Consider the following 22,414-nt stretch of genomic DNA (forward strand, 5'->3'; position numbering starts at 1 on the left):
TGCAGGTAGTGAGAGGGAGGCCACACTACTGTATTACAGTCAGGAGATGTTTCCAAGGCTTCTCTAAAGCCCTGTTTTACCATAAGGCTTTTTTCCTACCTGCTGTTGAATGTTATTCTCATCTTCCGTCATGTCATTTGACATGTGTGGTCCTGTATTGGAAGATAAGAAACCTGGGAGAACTGTCAGAGCAAAAGGTCTGGCTCTAAGAATAGGAGGTCAGAGTACCAGGTCTGACAAGCTGAGGAAACATTCATTTGAATATTTAATCAGATTCCTGACATTCTAATATCTGTTTGGATAGAGAACTGATGTGGGTAATGGTAAATTTGAAAATAATAGTTTTAAATACAGTGATGTATCATAGTCCCTTATATCTTTAATACTCCTGAGATAAGTTTTACTTTTTTACTTCTTTTGTTTTTCTTTCTAACAATAATTTGCCTGATGAGGAAGAAGCATGGGTTGTAGTTTTCTGATACCTACAATTTTCTATTTAATACACATCATGAAGCCAAGAGGCATCTGGCTTTTTCTCACTGAAGCACCATACATTGGTTCCCCATCAAAACTAGGATAGGCTCAGTCTTAACCCACAAGTAGTTTTTCTGATTCAAGTAGCATGTATGTGTTCCTGGAATTTCTTGGGTTAGAGATAATGGAATAAGATTCTCTAAACTTCAGATTAAAGGGAAAACAGGAACTGCTGCTTCAGATGTGCAGTTTCTGTCAGTAGTCAAAATGTGAGTTAATTGCTGGAGCATTTTTCTGTGACTAGAAAGCTGTATAGTTGTTTGCATATATTGCTTCTGTGTCGTGGAATAGAATGAATGCCCATTACGTTTTTACTGCTATTAATTCTAAGTATATTTACCTATCCCTACAATTAGGTGAATGAAATAATGTCCCTTGAAAGTTTTAGGTCTCTTTTGGCACAACTCTTAAAGCTGTGGAAAACTTTTTATTTTATTTTTTTAATAGGTTTTTAGAGAAAAGCACTAGCTCTTCTGTAAAGTTAAGGTGTCATTTACAGACTGTAATCAAGGAGGAATTTTTTTAATTTTCTGGAGTAGCTGTAAAAGCTGGCATGGGCTCCTTTTTTTCCTGTGCTCTGTGCTGGTTTTTTCCTCAATACTTTTTACTGCAAATGTGAACATGCCATCAAGCTGTAATCGTTGGTGGCAGGTATTCTGTTTCTTAATTGTGAAAGAATTTTCTTCACCAGCAGACCACATGAAACCTAGGAGACAGGGTAACAGAAGTTCGGGGGCTTTTTTTATTACTCTGAACCATTTAGGGTGGATTCACCGAGCACCATGTGGATGTAAGCTCTTTCATTTAAAAATAACGCGCACACTACAGCAAACAGCATCTACCTTAAGCAAGCTTTTCTTAGGGTGAAATATACCAGTCTTCTCCATGCCTCTCCATGGTCTGATTCTTATATGTTACTCTTATATACGGTAAAGAAGAAACAAACGTACCTCTTTATGTAAGCAAAGAGAAGGTCCTGTTTTCTGCTGATAGAGTATATGATGCCTTTTTCACAACTTGCTGCAGGTGATACAACTACCTGTAGCAACCTGGGCAGGTTTTTTTGTTTGCATAAACTCCTAATCACTAAAGGTAAGGTGTTACCATCAGTAAGGGTTTCCATAAACTTTTCCTGTTGTTGTCCTCAAATCACGGAATAGCCCAGGTTGGAAAGGACCTTGAAAAGTCATCTGATCCAACCTTTTGTGGTTTCCTTTAATGTTGAAACTTTCCTTTAATGTCATCTTTGTCTTGATGCCTACGTACATTTTCACTGGCTGAGGTCATGCGTGTGTTGAAATGTCCTCTCATCATGACATACGTTATTTTCTGGTTTCTTTTTCCTGCATATTAGTCTCTATTGTTGTCCTTTGTCTTAAATTTAATTTTTAATTTCTTCACTCGGAACTGTCTGTATGTGTGTGTAACACCATAAAAGTTAAAATACTCATTCACATCAGGGAATTCTGAGTGTGATGGTAATACGAAGAATAATGTCAGATTTTAAAAATCAGTTAAAGAATAGAAGGAACTTTATTTTCTGCTCACAGTGAAGAGTGGCAAGCTTCTTATACTGTCTGTGTAAGGCTGTATATGTCTGTTAAAGAGGAACCTGCTAATAAATACAGTGTTGATGTGCTTATTTATCTGCACAAATATATCCTCTAAAGTAAATATTGGCCAGTTCATACAGGACTAGAAGCAGAATGCTTAATGTTGGTCTTATTTCATTGTGTTGAACTGTGTACTTTTGTTTTGAATTAAGACTGTTATTTTGAGATATAAAACTGTTCTAAGTTAAATATTTTAGTCTAATTAAAGAGGGAATGGCATATTTTGTGCTAAACTACTGAAACCATGAATTATCACCACTTTTATTTTAGTAACTAAATCTTAGGTTTCCTTCCAGAGACTTTTTCTTAATTTATCCTTGGAGCCTTTTGGGTTGAGGAATTAATTGATAACGCTGCTGAAACCTTAAATTGTGTCTCTCGGCTTTCATTATGTGCTGCTTAGAAACTCTAGTCAAAGCAAGTATGGAGAATACCTGCTGCTGCTTTCTCAGAAGCTGAGGTCTTCTGATTGACGTCATGTTCGTTGGTATCTCTCTCCTAGTTGCTTCAGTGTAGTGAACAACAGAAGTCGTATGTTCACATAGATGTGTCAGTGCTTGCTATGTAGTTATTCTAACTGACAGTTATAATGGAATATTGTGCAGACAGGAATATGCTTGCCAGGTGTTGAAAGGAGAACTTGTAAATACATCACAAGAGAGACACACTAATACAGTCCTAAAACATACAAGTATGTGGATTGGGAGAAGGTGCTTATACTTTTATTTTCAAAGCTAGTAGTCTGTTAATTTTTAGCTAATTTTTATTTGTTGGTTTCTTAGAACTGTGCATTTCTCTGTGATTTATTTCTGTTAACTTAGTTTTTTTAATCTTCTTCATTTTAATGTGTGCCTGTTTGCCCATAAAGGGATATTACTCTATGAGCCCTTGTGATGACGGATATGTAAGTGTCTATATCTTTATATCCTTTAACGTTGCCTGCTCAATCTGCCACACTCTGTATTTCTCTTCATTTCACAATGTGTAACAATTTTCTGTGCATTTTAACTTGTCATGGCATTAACTGTATGGTTTATGAAGAGCCAAAAAATGTGCAAGGCTTGGAATTTCTGCATGGAGAATGGAACAGAAGATCTGAGTAACCTTATGGCTTTGTAATACATGTAACACAGCATGTCAACATAAGAGCAGCTTTGTCCACAACTCTGTTACATGAATGAGTTCCTTATAGCATGCAGAAAGCAATTTTCTTCCACATGAACATCAGTGTATATAGTGTACAATGTCTGAAGTGTGCCAACACCAACTGATCTCACAACACCTTTGACAAAGCAAGTAACTATTATTAAGACAATACAGCAAATTGAGTTGTACTCTTAAGAGGTGCATCATATTTTACGTATTTTTATTTTTAATTTCTAAAGTGAAGCGCACTTTCTCTGGTAAAGATTATAAAATTCTTTCATGCAATTAAAATGGAACCTCTTTCACTGAAAACTGAAAAAGCAAAACAGTGTTCTGCGAACTGCCTGTGACTTCTGTAACCCAGATGGAAGTTTGTATTCTGGCAGTATTACAAGTACACCATAAGTATCTAATTTTGCCCATAGTCAGTGCATTCTTTGCAAAGAGAGGAAATGAGTTTACTTCTAACTAACTTGGTATGTAATCAATTTATAGAAGTGATTGACACCAATTCTGAAAAATGTCAGTCAGTATTCTGCTTTAAAATAATCCATATTTTTGTTTTGATCACTTTGGGTAAAACAAGATTTCACCCTTTGAGAAAACCTACTTTTTTTCCAAATGTATTCATCACCTGGAATTACAGTAACCCCTGTGGGCACTCAACTTCCTGCTTAACATTTTGTTTTGAGAAATAGTCATGGCATTATTGAATGCAGCGGACTATTCCTTATGTTCTGTGCTTCTTTTTACCTTGATAAAGAGAATACAATCCACATTAACCTGTGTTAAAAGATCACCAGTGTCAATCGATCTGTTCCTGTTGATGATGTGAATGATCATAAGGGATACCTCTTGCTTGATGTTTAACATTTTCTTCCCTCATAATGGTCTATTTTGAGATTGAGAAAAGTTGATTACAAATGAGCAATTATGAATTAAATGTCCTTTGCTAATGAAAAGTTTTGCCCTTATACAAGTAACTTCATACAATTGTAGATTGTAGTAATTTTAAATGCAGAGTTCTTCATAAAATTTTTTAAAGCTATCTGATGCTAATTCTGAGATATTTCTTGAATACACAGATAGCTTCCAGCTTCCCCTCACTGTTTATATAATTTTATACTTTTTTTCTGACATTATGTCTTGTCGTTACATTATCACATAGTATTATAGTGTGACTTTTATGTATGCTTGAGATGTCTTAGAACCTGTTTTGTATGGTAAGTGGGAAGTTTTCATAACAGCATATCTCTAGTATAAGTAAGACAAAAAATAATTAAAAACATTCACAGATCATCTTACGAAATGAATTTGCATAGCCCCAGTAGACCTGCCAGGTTACACAAGCTCAGAATCTAATCCATCATAGGCTGCATGTAGCAGTGTTGTTGTAATTAGCATGTAACAAATAAGCTCAACATAAATTTGTGAGTGCTAATGATATATACGAATTTGCTCAGACTTTTGTTTTACTCCTCACAGTATTCATTACGTAACTTTGGTTATTCTGAACCTGCACTGATTTTACACTGAATTCTTATAGTACTTTTTCAGAGTACATTTTCTTATAGTACAGAGTGGTAACTGATGACAGAATCTGGCTTTCAGCTTTAGCCTTTAGCGTATTATGAATATATACATCAAATAGCAAAGTCGCATTGGTTTGAATACGGGGCTACAGTATTTGATAAAATCAATTGTGGTTTTGGCTTGCACTTGAAATACATCTGTTTTCTTTTATAATTTTTTCCCCCTTTGAACTTCTTTGTTTCATTCCATGCTGTTTGCATTCATGCCTCACTTCGTTCAAAAATGAAGGGCTGCCATCTGTGGCTAATCTGCATTGTGACAGAATTACTTGACTTAATATGGCACCTGGTTTGGCTTTGGCAAGAACCAACACAAATATAAGTCATACCCCATGATCCTACCAGAATGATCTGTGCTTGGGCTGTTGTTTCCTTGTGTTTGTTTCTTTTCATTTCCTTAGGACACCTAGTTTTTGCATGTGTTTCAACTATGACAAATTATTCTGTCTCAAGATAGGTTTTGCACGAAAAGTATTTTGTTCAAGATTAAGTCTGTGAATGCTGAGAGTCATGTATTGCAAATGAGTCATGTACGCCCCATGTTCTTCATACTCTTTCACTCACTGGCAATTTAAGGAATACTGGTACTCAAAAGTTGAATTAATGTTTAACCTGTTCCAGGAAAGGTAAGATTGGGAAAGGGGCTTGGGAGAAAATACTGAGGAATTAAGTGCTTTTTAATCTAAGAAAACTGATTATGAAGAGGAACTCTGTAACCTTGGCTGATTGAGGCGTCATCTGGTGGTTGACAGGATGAGCGTGTAATGAGGTTATCTGTCAGCAGTGCCTTTCACTCTGTCTGCCTTTCAGTCTGTGGCCTTGGATTCATCACCTGGAGATGAAGATGTTTCTGCTAACCTGCTGATGTTTCTACTACTAACCTTACAAGAATATTAAGAATTTACTTTCCATAGAGTGCTTTGAGGGCTTTGAGTGCGCAGTGCTGATGGGTTTACTTTCCAATTATTTAAAAGCAGCTGTTACAAATAAGTCCCAACTTTCCAGCATCCACATGCACACTCTATCAAAACCACAGTACAGTTGGAGTTTTTTTCATTATTGCCACAGAAATGACAAGATATCAGACTTCAGTGTTTACATTTGAGAACGAATACCAGGAAACTGAAGAGCAGATCTGTGAGGATCAAAAAAACAAAAGGCTGTTATGGGCTCTGTCCTACCTACTTCCAGACTTCAGTACTAACCTTTCCCTCAGTTAAATGTATTCCTTTGTTCCTAAAAATAATTTTTAAAGGCTTCATATTTTTAGACATATCTACAACATAGAAGTCCATTTTTAAAAGCATATGCAAAAGTTCTGCAAAGACATTTTTGCAAAGAGTTTTGTTATTCATTCGGTGGTAGGGCAGGTTTTTGTTCCTGAGACCCTCTCGCTTTTGCTTCACACAGTAGCGATGTGTTGGGAGGGGTGAAGGCTGATTCAGCTGGCACCCCCACCAGAAGTAATGCATGTGGAAGCTTGGCTTTGGATCTGTTGTGTACAAGATCATGGTGAAGATGATGACTTTGTTCCACTGGCTAGATTATATATCTTAAATGAGGCAAGCATGCTGATGTAAGTCAGCCCAAGAGCCGATCTGTTGGGCTGTATTTGAGGTGTGGTTTTCCTTTTGTTAAAGCTAACGTGCAAATCAAGAACTAGAGCTTAATACAGCTTTTTGGGATTAGGTTGCGTAAAGATATTTAACTTGGTAAATATCCTGAGATTGGGACATTTCAGATCCCTAGCAAAGAGGAGAAATGTAAACAAACAAATACTACCTAGTGATATGCAAAAGGAAGTGCTGAGGCCCAAGTGTATTTGCTTTGGTGGGCGAAGAGAAATTATTTTTTTTTGGTGGACAAGAGAAATCTCTTCCTGTAACGTGGTTGTATGATTTCTGTTTATCAGTGGTGCTGACCATAGTCCAGTTCTGACATAAAGTGCATAAAGGACAAACTAGCCCTGGAAAACTTTTCCTGTTTCTCTTTTGCCTCATTGAACCTGATGTAATATGAACTGTATCCTTTTTACTTTTCCAGAAACACCAAAAGCCTCAGAGAGCTTTCTTCTTCCTGTGCAGGTTCTAGACTGATAAACTTTGGTCTGATCAGAAAAGTGAGTGCTGGACAGGAAAGTTCTCCATCCCAGTGGTGCTGCCCTCAGACCTCCAGTGCAGGGCCTGCCTCACTGCCTGGTGCCTTTTTGGCATGGGCAGACTGCAGAGCCGAAGCGTACTAAATGCTTTGCTGTGCTCCATCTACTGGCTCAAAAAGTAATTTGGGAATTCATAGGACTTTGTGCTGCTTGATCTAATTGATTTTTAAAAACCTGAATGTCTTTCCAGTTGGAAGTTTCTGTAATTTGAAGCTTATAAAAGCTTGCAAAATCTTACACTTGCCAAAAAATGTTATAGGTGTGGAAGGAGGGTGCACGTGTCTTTACCAGTTATATATTCTTTGGTTAGGTTTTGGTTGGAGCACATGTTTTTGTTTCTAAGGCAGCAAAACAGTGCTGGGTAAAAAACTTTGCTGAGAAGCAGAAAGCTTTTATATCAGTTTCTTTACTTTTAGTGGCCTGCTGTATTTCTTTTCTCAATACTGTTCTTTGTCTCATCTTCTCATCTTCAAGGGCTCTGTCATTTATTTTGCTTTAATGTACTATTTTTCCCCATTTCCTTTAATGGAGAAGAGTGCTGAGGAAGGCAACAAAAACTGTTTGTGATTTCATTGCACACTGAAGTACAAGATGATAGGTTTTGACTGGGAAAACAGTTTTGTTTAAACAGAAGTTAACTACTTATATTTATAAAAAAATGCTAAGGAAAATACAAGTAAATGAAAATAAAACAGTTTAGGTAATCTGATACTTTGGAATACTTTTGTATTGTGTAAAATAAAGTATGATTTGAGAACTCCTTTCAAGACAGGTTAATTTTGAAGTGTATGACCTGTTAATTGTCTATTGTGTACAAGTCATTCATTGACTTAAAAATAATATAAAATGCTTTCCAATGCGTGTATAAGCTTATTTTCCATGTAAGAGAGCAGTTCCTTGTATTACGAAGGATACCCATGAGGTAGCATGTTCAAGAATATGTCAGCTAGTGTAATTCAATATTCTCTATGGTATTTCATGCTTTTTGTCTCCTAAATACCGCAGTTTTAAATCTGACAATAGACATCGATTATATAGCTCCCAATGAAAGAGGCTAGGTTAGAAGAAAAGACCGGTTTTAAAGTCATAAGCGGTAATGAGAGATTTTTTAGAAAGTGAGTAGGGAGATCAACACAAAGAGGTGACACTGAATATTCTGTGAATATGGCATGTAGTTGACATCAGAATGGATGATATGAAGCAGTCCTATGCCAGAATCGCTGCTTCTTGGCTCACCTACAATTAGCTCTAGCAAAAAATGTTTGCTGAAGCAGACAGCTTTTATGTGGAACTTTTATATAGCGGTGATGTTTTTAAGTTTTAACTTGTTCAGCAATGGTGCCTGCATATGCTTTGTGTCACACTGCATCAAAGGAAATATCCAGGCTTAAACTGAATTTATTCTAGGCAGAACCACTGAGAAATGGCATACTATAATAAATGGTCTTTTCTTTACATATTAATAGTTATATATAGGGGTATATATTAGTAGCAACAGGCACTCTGATAACATTAGTGTTCTATGTTAGCAGCAAAATTTTTGAAGTCAATAAATGCGTTTAGCAAGTTCTTCATCTTCTTCAGTGGGCTTCAGATGGTAGTTTCTACTCACTTTTTTTCCTTTTACTTGTCTTCTTTTTTAAATGCTTCAAGTGTAGGTCATTTTTGGAATATGATGGTAAAGATAACATAGCCAGATCATAACAGAAGAGGTTTTTACCTGTGGAACACTTTTAAGGGAAGAGAAAGATAAACACTGAAGTCCTCTTTCTTTAGCTGTGTTTCTATTTTGCAACATAGGTTTTATAGGAAAAGAACTGCAGAACCCCAGTGAAAGAATTCACTGTGGACTTCATTGGTAACACTGTTGGTGTGAAGTTTGGACTAATCTGTTGTGATTTCTATTTTTCTTTTTTTTTCTGATCCAGGCTTCCACAATGTTAAGAGCGTCTTTAGCCTCTGTGTAAGTATTTATTGCTGAGCTTCATTTATATCTGTAGAGAAGAGGAGGAGATGTTTGTAAACTGATGCGTACTGTCAGTTGTCTGCAAATGGGAATCATCCTTTGTGTGCTTCCTCTGATCTCAGTGAACATTGTATGCAAATATGGTGTGATCTCTATTCTTCTGTTGAGCAGGTTCAGTAACATCCTAATTTCTGGAGGATGTTGCTAATTGGGTAAATCTGCCACTCCACACCTGTGAGTTGGTTGCTGTATTTTCTTCACTGTTTCCGCACAGTACAGTCCTGTTATTGTAACTGGTTTGCTTCTCACAAATCCAGGAAAAGGGGGAATCAGTAACGTAGATTTTTAGGTGCTTCAAGTTTAATTTTTTTGTGACTGACTTAATAAATTTTGGCTTATAAGATTGAATAGAGATGGTGTATCTGAGGTGAAAGTTTTATTTAATTTTTAAGACACTGATTTGATCCTTCTCTTGTTTACAAGATACTAAATGGAGCAATTATATGTATAACGTAAAATTTGTTTTGAAAAGTAGGATAGGAAGATAAGAGTAAAAAACATTTAATGGAATATATTTAAATATTAAAGCATTGACTGGAAATAATTTTGTTGAGGGAACCTTCTATTGCGTTATTAAAACTCAAAATAGCAAGATAGTACTGGTTCACGGAAAGTGGTCCTATATTAAGCCTTATGTTAAGCCAGGATAGTCCAGCCTGTAAAAATTCATTCAGCCTACCACCTTTACCTTGGAGAAGTCATTTCTGTGTGGATGAGGGTTTAGAGGTGAAGTTGGAGCTGCAGCTTGTTACTGTGTCTGTTTATAACTGTGTGCTAAAAGCCACAAGCTGCTGCTCTTGTTTGCCCTTGTCCACACAAGGCAAAAAAGGGGATTGCTGGACTGTTTGTGCCACTAAAAAGCTGAGATCATCACCTGGCTAGCTGTCAGTTTAGTGTCTGCAAGTTGTGATGGTCAACGAGCTGCATGAATGGCGAACAAATAAGCGCAAGTTTACAAAGTCTGTTGTTCTGACATGGTAATGGTAATAAAAGTAACAAAGGTGTAAAAATGTGGAAGCTCTTTTCCTGAAGCAGGCTTCCTGTTTTGGCTCTTCTCGCCTCAGTAACATCAGCTGCACTGAATAAGGAGGGAGATTTTTGATGAATGTCTTTCCCGTTTGCATTGTAGGAAGTTGCAGGATGTGCCATTGTTGCCCTCTTTGGATTATGAGAAGCTGAAGAAGGATTTGATTGCAGGGAATGATCGTCTCAAGGCCTTCTTACTGCAGGCTCTGCGCTGGGTAAGAGAGAGTGCCTCAGCAGAAATAAATACGTCCTTTCTGGAGAGATCCAGAACTAAAATCTGTTTTGCGAGCATTATAGACAAGTTCTCTCTTTGTCAGTGAAGCTTGCTAAGGCTCTTGAGATGATGAAGAAAGCCCAGGCAGTAGATACCTATTTGTAGCAATGTCCCCCTCATCTGAGGGAAGCCAGATAGGAATTCCTGGGATCTTCACTGGAAGTAACTTCTGGTATGTTTTCAAAGAAATTGCTGTTGTTGTTCTAGGCAGTACCTTTTTCCATGTATTGCCCTGTTTTAGATTATATAAATATTGCTGTATCCAGGAAATACCTGGCTCTAATCACCAGTTTTCCTTTATAATCAAGGTATTCTACAAGACCCTACCTTTTGGTTGACTCAGATCATGTAATATTTCAGGAGAATTAAAGGTGACAACAGGAAGTTACATTTTCCTGCTGAAAAGGAAGCTGGTGTGTTCACAGTGACAGACGTGAAAGATGATAATAGTGGAATTCTGATCAAGCTTCAATGTCCATTTTCACATTAAAAAAACATCCGCTGGGGCTGACCAGTGGTTCTTCTAACCCAGTACTCTGTCTCGGATGTAGTAAAGCACCACATCTGTAGCTACTAGAGGGGCTTTTAAACTTTATGGGAAGTAATGCTGTATCCTTCCTGTATGGAAGTGGTAAGTGATGACAGCTCCCAAGCAGCAGTTTTGTAATGGATCGCTGAGCTGAGGTCAGGCCAGTTCATCTCTTTCCCTTAGATCACTGAGGTTGAATTCCTTCTCCCTGTGAGAAGAGATTTCTCATCTATTTAAAATCTTTAGTGGTCATCAATTCACATTTATTTGACTGGTTTATTTATATCGTTATTTATTTTAGCGCTTGACAACATCATATCCTGGAGAACAGAGAGACACTGTGCTGCAAGCCTACATCAGTAATGACCTCCTAGACTGCCACAGCAACTGTCAGGTCAGCTGGAAAGGTTTTTCTTCCAACATCGATGTGATATCGCTCATTTGATTCTATAAAGTTCTGATCAGAAAATTTTATCGCTCTTTGGAAGCGGGGGGAAAGTAGTAGTGCCAAAACCATGTAATACGTTTAACTTCTGCATCCCAGTCTTTACATGTTGATGGGTAAAGCTTTGCATTACAAGGGCTCTCACTGTAAATACAGTTCTTGTAGACAAGTGGAAGTTTGTCACCTCTCCTGGTGCTTAATGCCTGTGAGTTGAGCAGAAGCTGAGTCCCTTGCTTAGGAGTTCGCTCTTGCTTACCAGATGCTATGTCTCTTTTTGAGTGATAATGTACTCCTAGATAATACTCAATCCATTTCACTGATCTAGGATAAGAACTAAATTAGGACTTCAGTCTCAGTATCTCTATGGAATATCTGATTTCCATGAATTTGGAAAGGATTGTTACCTTTCTTTGGAAAGGGGATTTGCTGGTGCGTTGATTTTGAAAGGTTAAGTCACTGATAATCCAATGCTATTGCTAACAAAAGTGCAACCTTTTTAGTTTGTAATAGCGAATTTTGTGCATAGTTGAGTTCCCCCGTTGTTTGAAGCAGTGGACTGACTTGTTATGTTATGGCTCCCATTGTCATTGCAACAGTAACTTGTATCACTAGGAAAGTTAAAGGATTATTAAATCAATGGTCTGGTTTTCTCCCTGTAAATTTCTGTAAGAGGGAAGTAATGCCTGAATAAAATTTATAAGTAATGTATAAGTAATGCCTGAAGTAAAACACATTAGAAATAGTTTGCAATGCGGTGTTCTTGGTAAGTTACTGAGCTGCTTTCTCACAGTCTTAGTTGTCAAACAGAAGCATTCCTATTCAGGTAACATTACTGCATTTAAGTTCATCAACAAAACTAAGACTTTTTTTATCGCTGACTAAATATTAATTTTAGATACCAGTTTTAACTGATAACTGTATTAGTTCGTTGTAATTCACACCCTACATTGTGGAGCTTAATGGTGTTTTAACAAATTGAACCAAGGAGCTGTAATGTGCTTATTTGTTAATTTTTCCATTTCTCCCTCATACCCCTGCCAATAAAAATGAAACTGGAGATTTAAAATCATATTGACATTATTTAAGATATCAATATGCATTCAAATTTTGTTTGCTGTGGAAAATTTAATGAAGCTTTTAAAACATTATAGAAGACTAACTTTGTTTTTTCCTCCTCTGGTGAGTGTTATTAATGTTTGCTTTCTTTTGCAGAAAACTGTCCTCATATTACTACATTCTAAGAGTGAGGTAGTCAGACAGTATATGGCAAGGCTCATCAATGCTTTTGCTTCAATGGCAGAAGGTAAACGATTCATGGATAAAAAAGATAACATTTTCATATAATGCTGGCTTATAGGCACTTCACAATTGCATGTCACTGCATATGGAAATTTAGAGCTTTATTTGCACCCTTTTTCTATAGGGACTCACTGTCTTCTGCTACATGCATTCGAAATAGGTTCTCGGTGTCTGGAAAGTCTTCATTTTGACACTGCATATTCAACATTTTTGACTTTTGATGATCTGTAGTTTATGTGGGAGCTTACCAAGATGCAGCCTTTAATACTCTTCAGTCTCTTCATGACAGCTAAAAAAAAAAAAAGGGAAGAAAAGTCCCTGTTAATTAATGGTCCTGTAGGCAGACCGGCTACTGGGCTGTGCAACGGTAGTGAGTACAGCTGCTTTTGTATCTTCCTGGTCCTCACCTGAATAAACCTTTGTGCATCACTGCTAACTGGTTGCATATATGTGCAGCTTTGTATCTGTGCCTGTCCCAAATTACCCCTTGGTTTGGTGCTACTAGAGGAGCTAATTATTGCTAGGAATTGAAAACCCATTTAAGGTTAATAGCAGTGGGGCACCTAACTTTCCCAAGCTCTTTGCACATGTCTCTCCTTTTCTTAGAGTGTACAAAACTGTGATAGATCAGAAAGCATGTACTGAAAGAAGAACAGTGGATTCTGTGTGGTACTGACTTGGCAAGTGTGGGCCTCTAATGCCCCAAGTGGCTGGATTGAATGCAACTGTTCTGCTAGACAACTCATTTGTACAGGTTCATTTGGGTCTTGGCACAAGATTGTGGCTTGTCAAGAAGAAATTGAGGTCAATCCTCCTTACTTTTCCAAGGAGAGGGAGCTTTTCTGTCATAAGCTGATATCTCATCATCTGTTCTTTCATCACTTTTTGCACCAGGTCGTGTCTACCTTTCTCAGAACCCAACGTTGCTGCAAATGCTGGAGGAGAGACTGAAAGCTGAAGACAAGGATTCCCTTACATGGGAGAATGTTCTGGGGGCTTTGCAGAAATTCAGCCTCAGGTGATGAAAGTGCAGCACACAGTGGTGACAGCAGGACAGGAAGTACAGGCTAGTTAGGCTCTGTTCAGGGAGGAAAGAAGAGTGCTTGATTTTCCCCTAACAATCATCAGAACCTCTGATGACTGATGAAAGCAGTGTCATTTATTATGGAGGAGAACTCAGTTTTACTGACTGAATTAACCTGACTACCTACCAACTGTCAAGGCTCAAGTAAATGTACATCTCCTGCCATAGCCTTGTATGTTTTATACGTATTCCTTAACTGAACAAAGTAAAAACTTAATGTAGAAAGTTCTGAAGATCCTACATAGAAAATAGTTGCATTACATTCCAAAGCGTAAGGTTTTCATTACCCTTTCTGCAAACATTTTTCAGGGATTTCATCCTTATCCTGTTGATCCTCTTTCCTGGAGCTGTCTATGCATGGGCTGTCTTGTTTCTTATATTAGCAATCTGATTCAAATACCCACCACAAAAGAAATATCATGCAAAAGCAGTAAAGGGTGTGATGTTGCTGTCATTTATCAAACAAATATGATCTAGGAACTCTGTTTTCACAGTACTCAGGAGGAATATTCAGCCCTGAATAATTAACTGAATGGAAGGAGGTAGATGGATGTATTTACTCTTGTTATTTTCATTCATGTTTCTTCTAAATTAAGACCGCAAGTGTTGGGGGTTGTGGTTTTTGTTTGTGAGGGCTTGTTGAAGAGTGAGGGCTGCTTTTGGATTTGCCTCATTTAGAACTTGTCTGGATGAAGCACATGTAAATGTGCTTTGGGTAAAATTCTGTACTGCTTCCTGACATGATACCTTATACATATTTGAGATGAAAGAGAATAAATCTTCATAGCCTACTGCTTGAAATCCTAAACTAGTCTTAGAGGAAAGGATTTTTCTATTATAGCAGTTATAAGTAGTACAAATTAGTTTGAATTTTGGGGCATAGGCACTAAACTACTGAAAATTTGAAAGTGTTTTACTTTCTAAAATATAACAGTTTATCTTATAGAAAGTTAATTGCAGATACTTGACATGAGGGACTTCTTTTAAAAAACGTGTGATTGGATGCTCCCCTGTTTTGCTCAGTCCAAGCCACAGACCTGCTGCAAGATCCAGGACTGAGAAAGCATCCGAGCTTTCAGGAGTAATCCAAATCCCAAGTACTAAGACCAGGAAAATAGCTGCTTTGATCTTTTTAATTTAGACTTAACTGCCTATTGAAAATAATGTGATTAAAAATTATGTTCTGCAGTAAAGACTTTTCTACCACTATATACTACTTTTTTGTATTGTAAAGCAAGGAATTTCTGTTGTAGGAGATCATGGTTGACCACCTGGCACTTTATTTAGTATACTTTTCAAGGGCAACTACAGGTTGAATTAAAAGAATACGTGATTGAAGAATCTCTAGAGAAAAGAGCAATTAGATTTAGGCAAAAAATCCCATCTGTCAAATCAACAGTACAAAAGTGCTATGGCTACCTATGGCAGAAGTAGTAACGAATTTGTTTTATGGGTCTGTTGTGTGTAGCTGGGTTTTCTTACCAATTTTAAGACAATTGAAAATGCATTTTAAGGTGGAGTTAAGAGCCTTAAAAAACAGTGAAGAAACTTACAAACAAAACCCAAAACAAAACAACAAAACACAACCCACCCAGAAAAACTACTCCTCTAACCCTATAGGAATATGCATCTTCCATTTCTTCAGGCTTTGTTAATTCCTTAGTTTAATTGATTGTGCCAAAATGGGTGGTTTGGGGTTTTTTATTGGCAGGCTAGTGTGTAGCAGGTAGATGAAGTATGGTTTTAATGTGCTTATATTGGCTATAAATGTATTTGAAAGCTCTTTATGTTGTGCTCTGATTTTTGTGGGCTTTTTGTTTTTCAATCTTAGGCGTGCACTGCAGTCGACAATGATCAAAGATGGGCTCATTTACTGGCTGGTTGATATTCTAACAGATACAGATTGCCTGTCTGATTACACACTGGAGTATTCTGTTGCCTTGCTCATGAATCTCTGTCTGCGGCGTGCAGGTGTCTTGCATTTTGAATTACAACCTTATTCCAAGAAATGGATAGGGAAGACTGTGAATCTTTTTTTTCTGATATACCTGAATTCTTTCAAGTGACTATAATTAGCAGGGACTCATATGACCAGAGACATTTGAGTGTTACAATCAGTGCTTTTGAGCAGATCTCTTTCCCAAGAATCCCAAACTATGAAGAGTTAGCTTCACCAAAATCTAAAGAATTAAGAAAGCAGTTAATCAACTGAACCCTCTAAGATTTTATTCTTTTTTTCATATCCATATGTGAGGACTGGCATTCTTGCATTCCAGGCCACTTTTCAAAGGACCCTTTATACCTGAGCAAGAGATTTGTTCGTATAAAAGAAAGTCAGAACTGAGTTGAGTAATGGCAAGGAGCTTAATCTTCACCTCGTGGAGTGAAACGCTTGCATGCTTCACTTCTACTATGTAGAGAGTCTGCCCAAGAAAATAAGGTCCTGTCTATGTCCAAGAGACTTAAAAGGGGCTTAAAGTATGTTTCCCTTTAAAAAGGAAAGTAAGGTAAGGGTGAAAAATCAACTGCTTGCCATAAGCAAAATAATGCCTTCTTAAAATCCCTTTGTGTTACGTCCTGTCCCAGATTACAGCTGTATAAATCCAGAGTAACTCCACTGATTTCAGCTCAGTTACGCTGAGCAGTATTTGGCAGGAACAAGGAGTAATAGTGCTGTGTTGTAAATTATATTTAGTACTGGTTTTAAGGACTAAGAATCTTGCTCTGTTCTGATGTATTTTTTCAAGCATATTTAGGTTTTCTACTTTTGCAGGGAAGAAAATGTGTGCGAGGATCGCAAACCATGTGCTCAAAGTTCTCTCTGATCTCCTCGGCCACGAGAATCATGAGGTATTTGTACAGCAAACTTTGGGTTAATGAAAAGGTAGAAAGAAAAATTAAAGATTAAAAAAAGCAACAAAGTAAGAATTTCAAAAAAGTAAATTGGCTTTGTTTCCGTATTAGACCCTCATTTAATTAAGCAGCGTGACATTTTCCTAAAATTCACAATTATGTAAATTTTACTCAATTGGGCACTGGTCTTTCTAGACATAGTTATGTCTTTAACATATGTTGACAGCTAAGAATGAAACTCTTTTAGTTGCATAGTTATAATGCAATCCATGTGCTGCCTAATTGCAGTTTCTGATGCTGTTGAGATGTCATCTCACACCAAATCATCTCAAACTTAACTAGTTCATGAGATGAACAGTGTGTGGTGCAAACACATTATGCAAAACCTCAGGTGCAAAGAAGAAAATTTGCTTGTAGTTTTAAGGAATATTATAAGAAAGCAGTACAGTTGTGACAATCAAGCCCCAGTATCTTTTTATCTGCCACTTCATTTAACTTGCCACTTAACCATTTTGTGGTTCGTTTCTTGTCTGTCTCCAGACAAACTTGCATCTTAGATGCTAAATTAAACTACATCAGAGGAAAATGTAAAAACTATTAGTTATTTCTACCTAATACTTTTCAGCACATCACTGGTTTCCACTGTGTGCTGTACAAAGTGTTGCTTCAGCTGTCTCTGCAGAGGACCACTTCTTTAAACTTGCAGTGAAATTCAAGGCGGAAGAAAATACAGGCAAATCGGGGAGAGGCAGAATTTTTACTAGGGTAGGGTGATTCGTGATGATTGCACAAGGTGTTAGGTGACTTCTAGTAAAAATGAAATATAAACTCTGGTTTCTTACGTTTACATACAATGATTGTATCATCAAGGGGGGGGTGTTTATAATTTAAACTGAAAATAGAGAAGAAATTTCAATGAAGTGTTTAGTCCACATTTTATGAATTCATTAGAAGATGTAGATCAGTTCTTTACTAGCACTATTTTGGTTAAGATGAAACTTGGTATACTTTATTGGACTCTTTCACTAGCTTTGTTTTTATGAATGATGAAAGTTTAATACAATAAATAGTAATACAAAATAACATCCTGGTCCCTAGACTGGAGTACTTAGAAAATGCTATCATATTGTTGAAGTCTGTGCTCTAGAATGACCTTGAAATTTCCCTGAGGATGCATTCTTACAACCTAGTTTGCACCAGTGCAGCTGATAGAAGTTTTGTTATCAAAGTTGAAGGTAGAAGGCCGTGCTGTTGGGTGCCAGAAGAGCTTTCTGAGAAGCTGTGGAATCCTTGTGCAAATCCCAGTCCCTTATCTTTCCTTGCTTCCCTGGCTCCCAGCCTAGCTCATTGTTCATTTTTCCAAGGGTATAGACATATAACTTGCCAATACAAAGGGTCACGTAAGTGCTGATAAAACCTGTTGGGCAGAGGTTGCTTTCAGTAGTCATAATACAGAGCCTTAATGCTTGGCTGGTTTTTTGCCTCTGCTGAGGAGAGTAACAGGCAGCAGAGTGAGAGGATGTTTGAAGCTGCTACAGCTTTTATCATCCTGCCTAAAGCTAAAACGCTTAAAGCCTGTCTTGAGTTTATGCTGACGCAGTCTTGTCCCTGTTCTTTGTCCTCGTTTTTGTACTGCCAGTAGTGTTTGTCAGAAACTAACCTTTTTCTGCTTCTCTCTTTCTTCTTCTTCTTCTTCTTCTTCTTTTTTTTTTTTTTTAGGGCTCAGTCACTTTGCAAGTATGCATCTTCAAAAGGGGTGAGGGGGAAGTTGGCATGCAGCAGTACTGATTTAGATCAACCATATCACAGTATATTTGCATCCTAAAACTTCACTGCTTCCCGAGTGGGAATTTTTGCAAGTGCAGGCTAGCCTGATTAAACTCTCTGAAAATAGTTGTTCTGCACCTTCACCCTTAAATTTGGGTTATAGTCAGCTGGAGTGAATGTAAGAGTGTTTCTTATGTGGTATGATTATTTCTTCCTCTTAGATACAACCATACGTGAACGGAGCACTGTACAGCATTCTTGACATCCCTTCTATCCGAGAAGAAGCTAGAGCAATGGTAATAAAGTACTGCTTTGCATAGCACAAAGGTTAATGCATATGCCAAAGATGGCATGCACACAGGTTGAGGGGTTGTGAGGTAGGAGCCATGGCGTTCTGAGAAGGGAATCCACAAGACGCCCCCCACCTTTTGATATTCAGGCAGGTGTGAATGCATGTCTCAACCACTTTTGCCATATTTGGCCTTTTCCCAGAAGTGGAGCCCCAGCAGTGTGAAGGATTCTGTCTAAATTGTAGATTAAATGTGTTATTTTAGAACAGTTGTCAATCTAGCATTTTGTAAACTGGATGTGGCCTGTGAGATGCTTTAATCTGACCTGCTACTTCTTCCCCTTATTTAACTCATTCTGCACAGTTAATAGCCACTAAGAGGATGAGTTCCTCTTGCTGCCTTTGTTTCTGCCTGGTACAGACATAGTTAGCTGGGGAAGGCAGCAAGAGGTAGGTTTTAGCAGAACTAGGAATTGATATCCTGTGAAAGGAGACATAATTGTTATCAGATGTTTTACCGCACAGAGAGTTGGAAGTCATCTTAAATGGTTAAAGACACAACATCAAGCCCATAAGGGGCCACAAAGAGAGAAACTGGGTTTAGGAGAAGGTCAGAGTTGGTCCTGCTTTTTGCTTTCCTTCTGTGAACCTTGCACCGTTGTCTCTGTGAATGCAAATTTGCCTTTTCTGTGTCCTACTGTGGGCTGAGTTCATCAGGCAGAAGCAGCAGATCTATGGTAAAAATTTGCCGTTCATTTTGAATACTTCTGTATTTAAACCTAGAAGCCTCTAGACAGCATATATCCATCTTTATCATATGGATAAAATAGAGTGCTTAGAGCTGGGCACGGTGGTTTGTTTCACACCGCCTCTGTTTTTCCTTACCAAAAAAATAACATTTTAGCTAACAAAACTCTGTCACTTTGGTCACATGAAATACTGATATAGCAATGTTTTCCACTACATCCAGGGAATGGAAGAAATTCTGCGCTGCTTTATCAAGGAAAGAAACGCAGAGATGATCCGGCAGATTGAATTTATTATCAAGCAGCTCAATTCAGGTCAGAAGAACAGATGCAGCTATCTGAGCTGTAAATCTTTCACAAAAGCCGTAAGAAAGCTCATGTTTTAACTTGGCATTGAGCCTCTCAACAAATAACAATAGTGTGATGGTCTGAGAGGGGGTGAATAGTGAATGTCAGGATTTGAATGTCAGATTTATTTTAAAATTTCATTTGGTGTTACCATTATAAAGAAGAAATAAAAGGCTGAGTAGGTCTCAGTTCCAAAGTTTTGGGATTGTAAATAGAATGACCTTGACTGGTTTCCTTCATGCCAGTAGCCTCATAGTAATGAGAGACTGCTGTCAACTGCAAAAATAAACAGATGATACAATTTGTGAAGTAGGATTTAGGGACTAGGTCTGTCTCTGCTCCTCTCTTGCTCTGTTGAGGAGTGTAGCTTTGTTATCTGAAATGGCTTATCTTGAATAGGGGGCAGAGACCATCCTTTCTGGAGAGTATGTTGACGGGTCCCAGGAGTTGTAGATGCTGTGTTAATACAGACAAGTATGAGGAGGTGGAATACTTACTGTGGCTGAAGGGAGGGCTGGAGAAAGAGAAAGCAAATAATGAAAAGGAGGTGAATTCTGATTATTTTTTTCTGTACAGTAAAAATACAAGTTTGACTGCTTGCTTTGGCTTTTGGAAAGAGCAGAAGACAGCATTTTCTTATGGTTCTGGCTTGTAAAAAGAACAAATAAAGTATTTAAGTCCTATTGCCACTATGCAGTAGCTGTTAACCAAGGTTATAGAATTGCTCCTCTTCTACCTGTGGATGGTATTTTCTAAACGTTTTGCCTGATCGGTGGGTAAAAGTTGACCATACAGACTTCCAGCATAAGCCTGACTGCTTTTTTTCTAAGGAAATTAGTTACAATAAACATTCTATGTATAAAAGAGTATAATCTTGAAGTGTTTATAGGGAGAAGTAGAGTCTTTTATTAAAAATTAGTTGAAAAATAGACAAACTTGCAAGTGAACAAACTTAGTTCAAGTCTTGTCAGTGAATACAGAGAGACATCATAGTGGAATTTATGAGAAAAGAACTATTCCAGAGTGTTTCTGTTTCTGCCATTTTCCCAAATATGAATTGATTTCAGTGACTTCTAGAATGCTTTATGGGAACAAATAATTCCAATAGGTGTCTTGAACAATGGGATGTCTGTGTGACAAGCAAGCTAAATCTTACTTTTCAAAAGAGGGGCAATAACTAGATATTCTGTTAACTTGTACAATACTCCATTCTTTCTAGAAGAGCCATTAAATGATAGTATTATATCTGACGATGAAGAGGAAGAGGAGGATGTGGACGTAAGTATAAAGGCCTTCTGGCACCTTTTGGAAAAATCCTTAACCTTCTAGACAGAAAGTATTTGTGTCAATAAACCAGACTTTGTTTTTTGGCAGGTTTTGGTTTTGGTTTTTACTTTTATTTAATTATACTTGCATTAACAAGAAAATTGGATCTGTTTCAATTACCTTTTCTTCATTTGAAGTCCTACTCTTTTATTCTGGCAAGTCACCACCTCTGTGATAACTAAGGGATTATGGCTTGAAATAAGTAAAGAGATTAGGAGATTCTGCAACAGTAGAAATCTTGCTTTCAAGCAGACCCATTTCAGCAATTAAAAATAAAGGAAGCAAATTAACACATATATTACTAGAATAGTTTATAAACAGGTTGTCACTTTTTCTTAAGGTATTTTCTGTTCAGGGTGTGACTTCTTTTGCTGTTTAGAAACTTTGAAACATATTTAATACATTGTATGTAATGAAGGAAAACAGTAATTACAAATTAAAAAGAAAGAAAAGAGAGAAAGTAAGCATGAGAAACTATATCATAGTAAATATAAACTTGTTAGCTGTGCATTTACAGCTCTGCTAATAAATGCATTTTATACCAATACTTCAGCATCTTTTAAGAAGCTGTCTTCATAGAGTAATGGGATCCCAGGTGTAGACAACACAGTATATTCGGTCATCTAAATTAACAAGCAAAGCAAGGTGTAAATTACGTGAGGGAAATGTTCAACCCAGTCTACACTGGTCATGTTGTCATTGCTACGCCACCATAAGTGCATGCAAAGGGTTTGAAAATACACTTTGTAGGGAATAACATGGGAGTTTTATCTGAAAAATCTACCACATAGCGTTTTTCTTTTATTGAGAAGTCTTTAAGTGGATGTGTATGTACACCTACATTTATGTAATGTATTTTTCCTGAAGAAGTCAGTGACTTGGAGAGCTAATGATCTCTGCAAAATGTTCAACGTTCTTGTATTAGAAATATTACTGGAGAACATATTTACCAAAAACCAAGATTTTAGACAAAACATAAGTTTTGGTCCTGAACCAACAAAGAATAAGACACAAAACTTACCAAGTCAGTTGCATCCATGATCTACTAGGTTGTTGCACATTAATGCTAGTAAACAGTGATAACCAAGCTACAGTCTAAAACTTGCCTTGTTACTGCAGGGTGACTTAATGCATTTTCAAGTGCTCATTGAGCCTTTTATGTTTTGAAAGCAGAGAAAAATGTAAATATCCCAGTTGTAACAGGTGTAGTGCCCGCTCAGCTGCTGTCGGGTGCAGCATTTGCAGGATCCACCCTTTGCCTGGCAGCGTCCAGGGTAGTTTTGCACCAGTTGCATTATTTAGCTTGTTTCTGTGTTGTGGCACAATAGGTGGTGAACATGTGAACTAATTACCCTTGTG

At 37.4% G+C, this 22,414-nt stretch overlaps 1 protein-coding gene across 6 annotated transcripts in view; it reads left to right on the plus strand.

The window, feature by feature from the left end:
- The window catches only part of ARMC9 (armadillo repeat containing 9), a 67,552-nt gene that overhangs the window by 21,818 nt on the left and 23,320 nt on the right, over positions 1-22,414 (plus strand). For 4 of the 6 annotated variants that reach the window (XM_037406975.1, XM_037406978.1, XM_037406980.1 and 1 more), the window contains exons 10-20: positions 3,016-3,051; positions 8,972-9,006; positions 10,199-10,310; positions 11,200-11,292; positions 12,556-12,646; positions 13,537-13,660; positions 15,558-15,697; positions 16,500-16,576; positions 18,568-18,642; positions 19,606-19,696; positions 20,949-21,007. In XM_037406975.1, coding sequence (XP_037262872.1) covers positions 3,016-3,051; positions 8,972-9,006; positions 10,199-10,310; positions 11,200-11,292; positions 12,556-12,646; positions 13,537-13,660; positions 15,558-15,697; positions 16,500-16,576; positions 18,568-18,642; positions 19,606-19,696; positions 20,949-21,007 — 933 coding nt within the window. The remainder of the gene's footprint in view (positions 1-3,015; positions 3,052-8,971; positions 9,007-10,198; positions 10,311-11,199; positions 11,293-12,555; positions 12,647-13,536; positions 13,661-15,557; positions 15,698-16,499; positions 16,577-18,567; positions 18,643-19,605; positions 19,697-20,948; positions 21,008-22,414) is intronic. The other 2 variants (XM_037406981.1, XM_037406979.1) reach the window with 2 other exon arrangements.

Source organism: Falco rusticolus, chromosome 13 (genome assembly GCF_015220075.1).
Source record: "Falco rusticolus isolate bFalRus1 chromosome 13, bFalRus1.pri, whole genome shotgun sequence".
Classification (NCBI taxonomy): domain Eukaryota; kingdom Metazoa; phylum Chordata; class Aves; order Falconiformes; family Falconidae; genus Falco; species Falco rusticolus.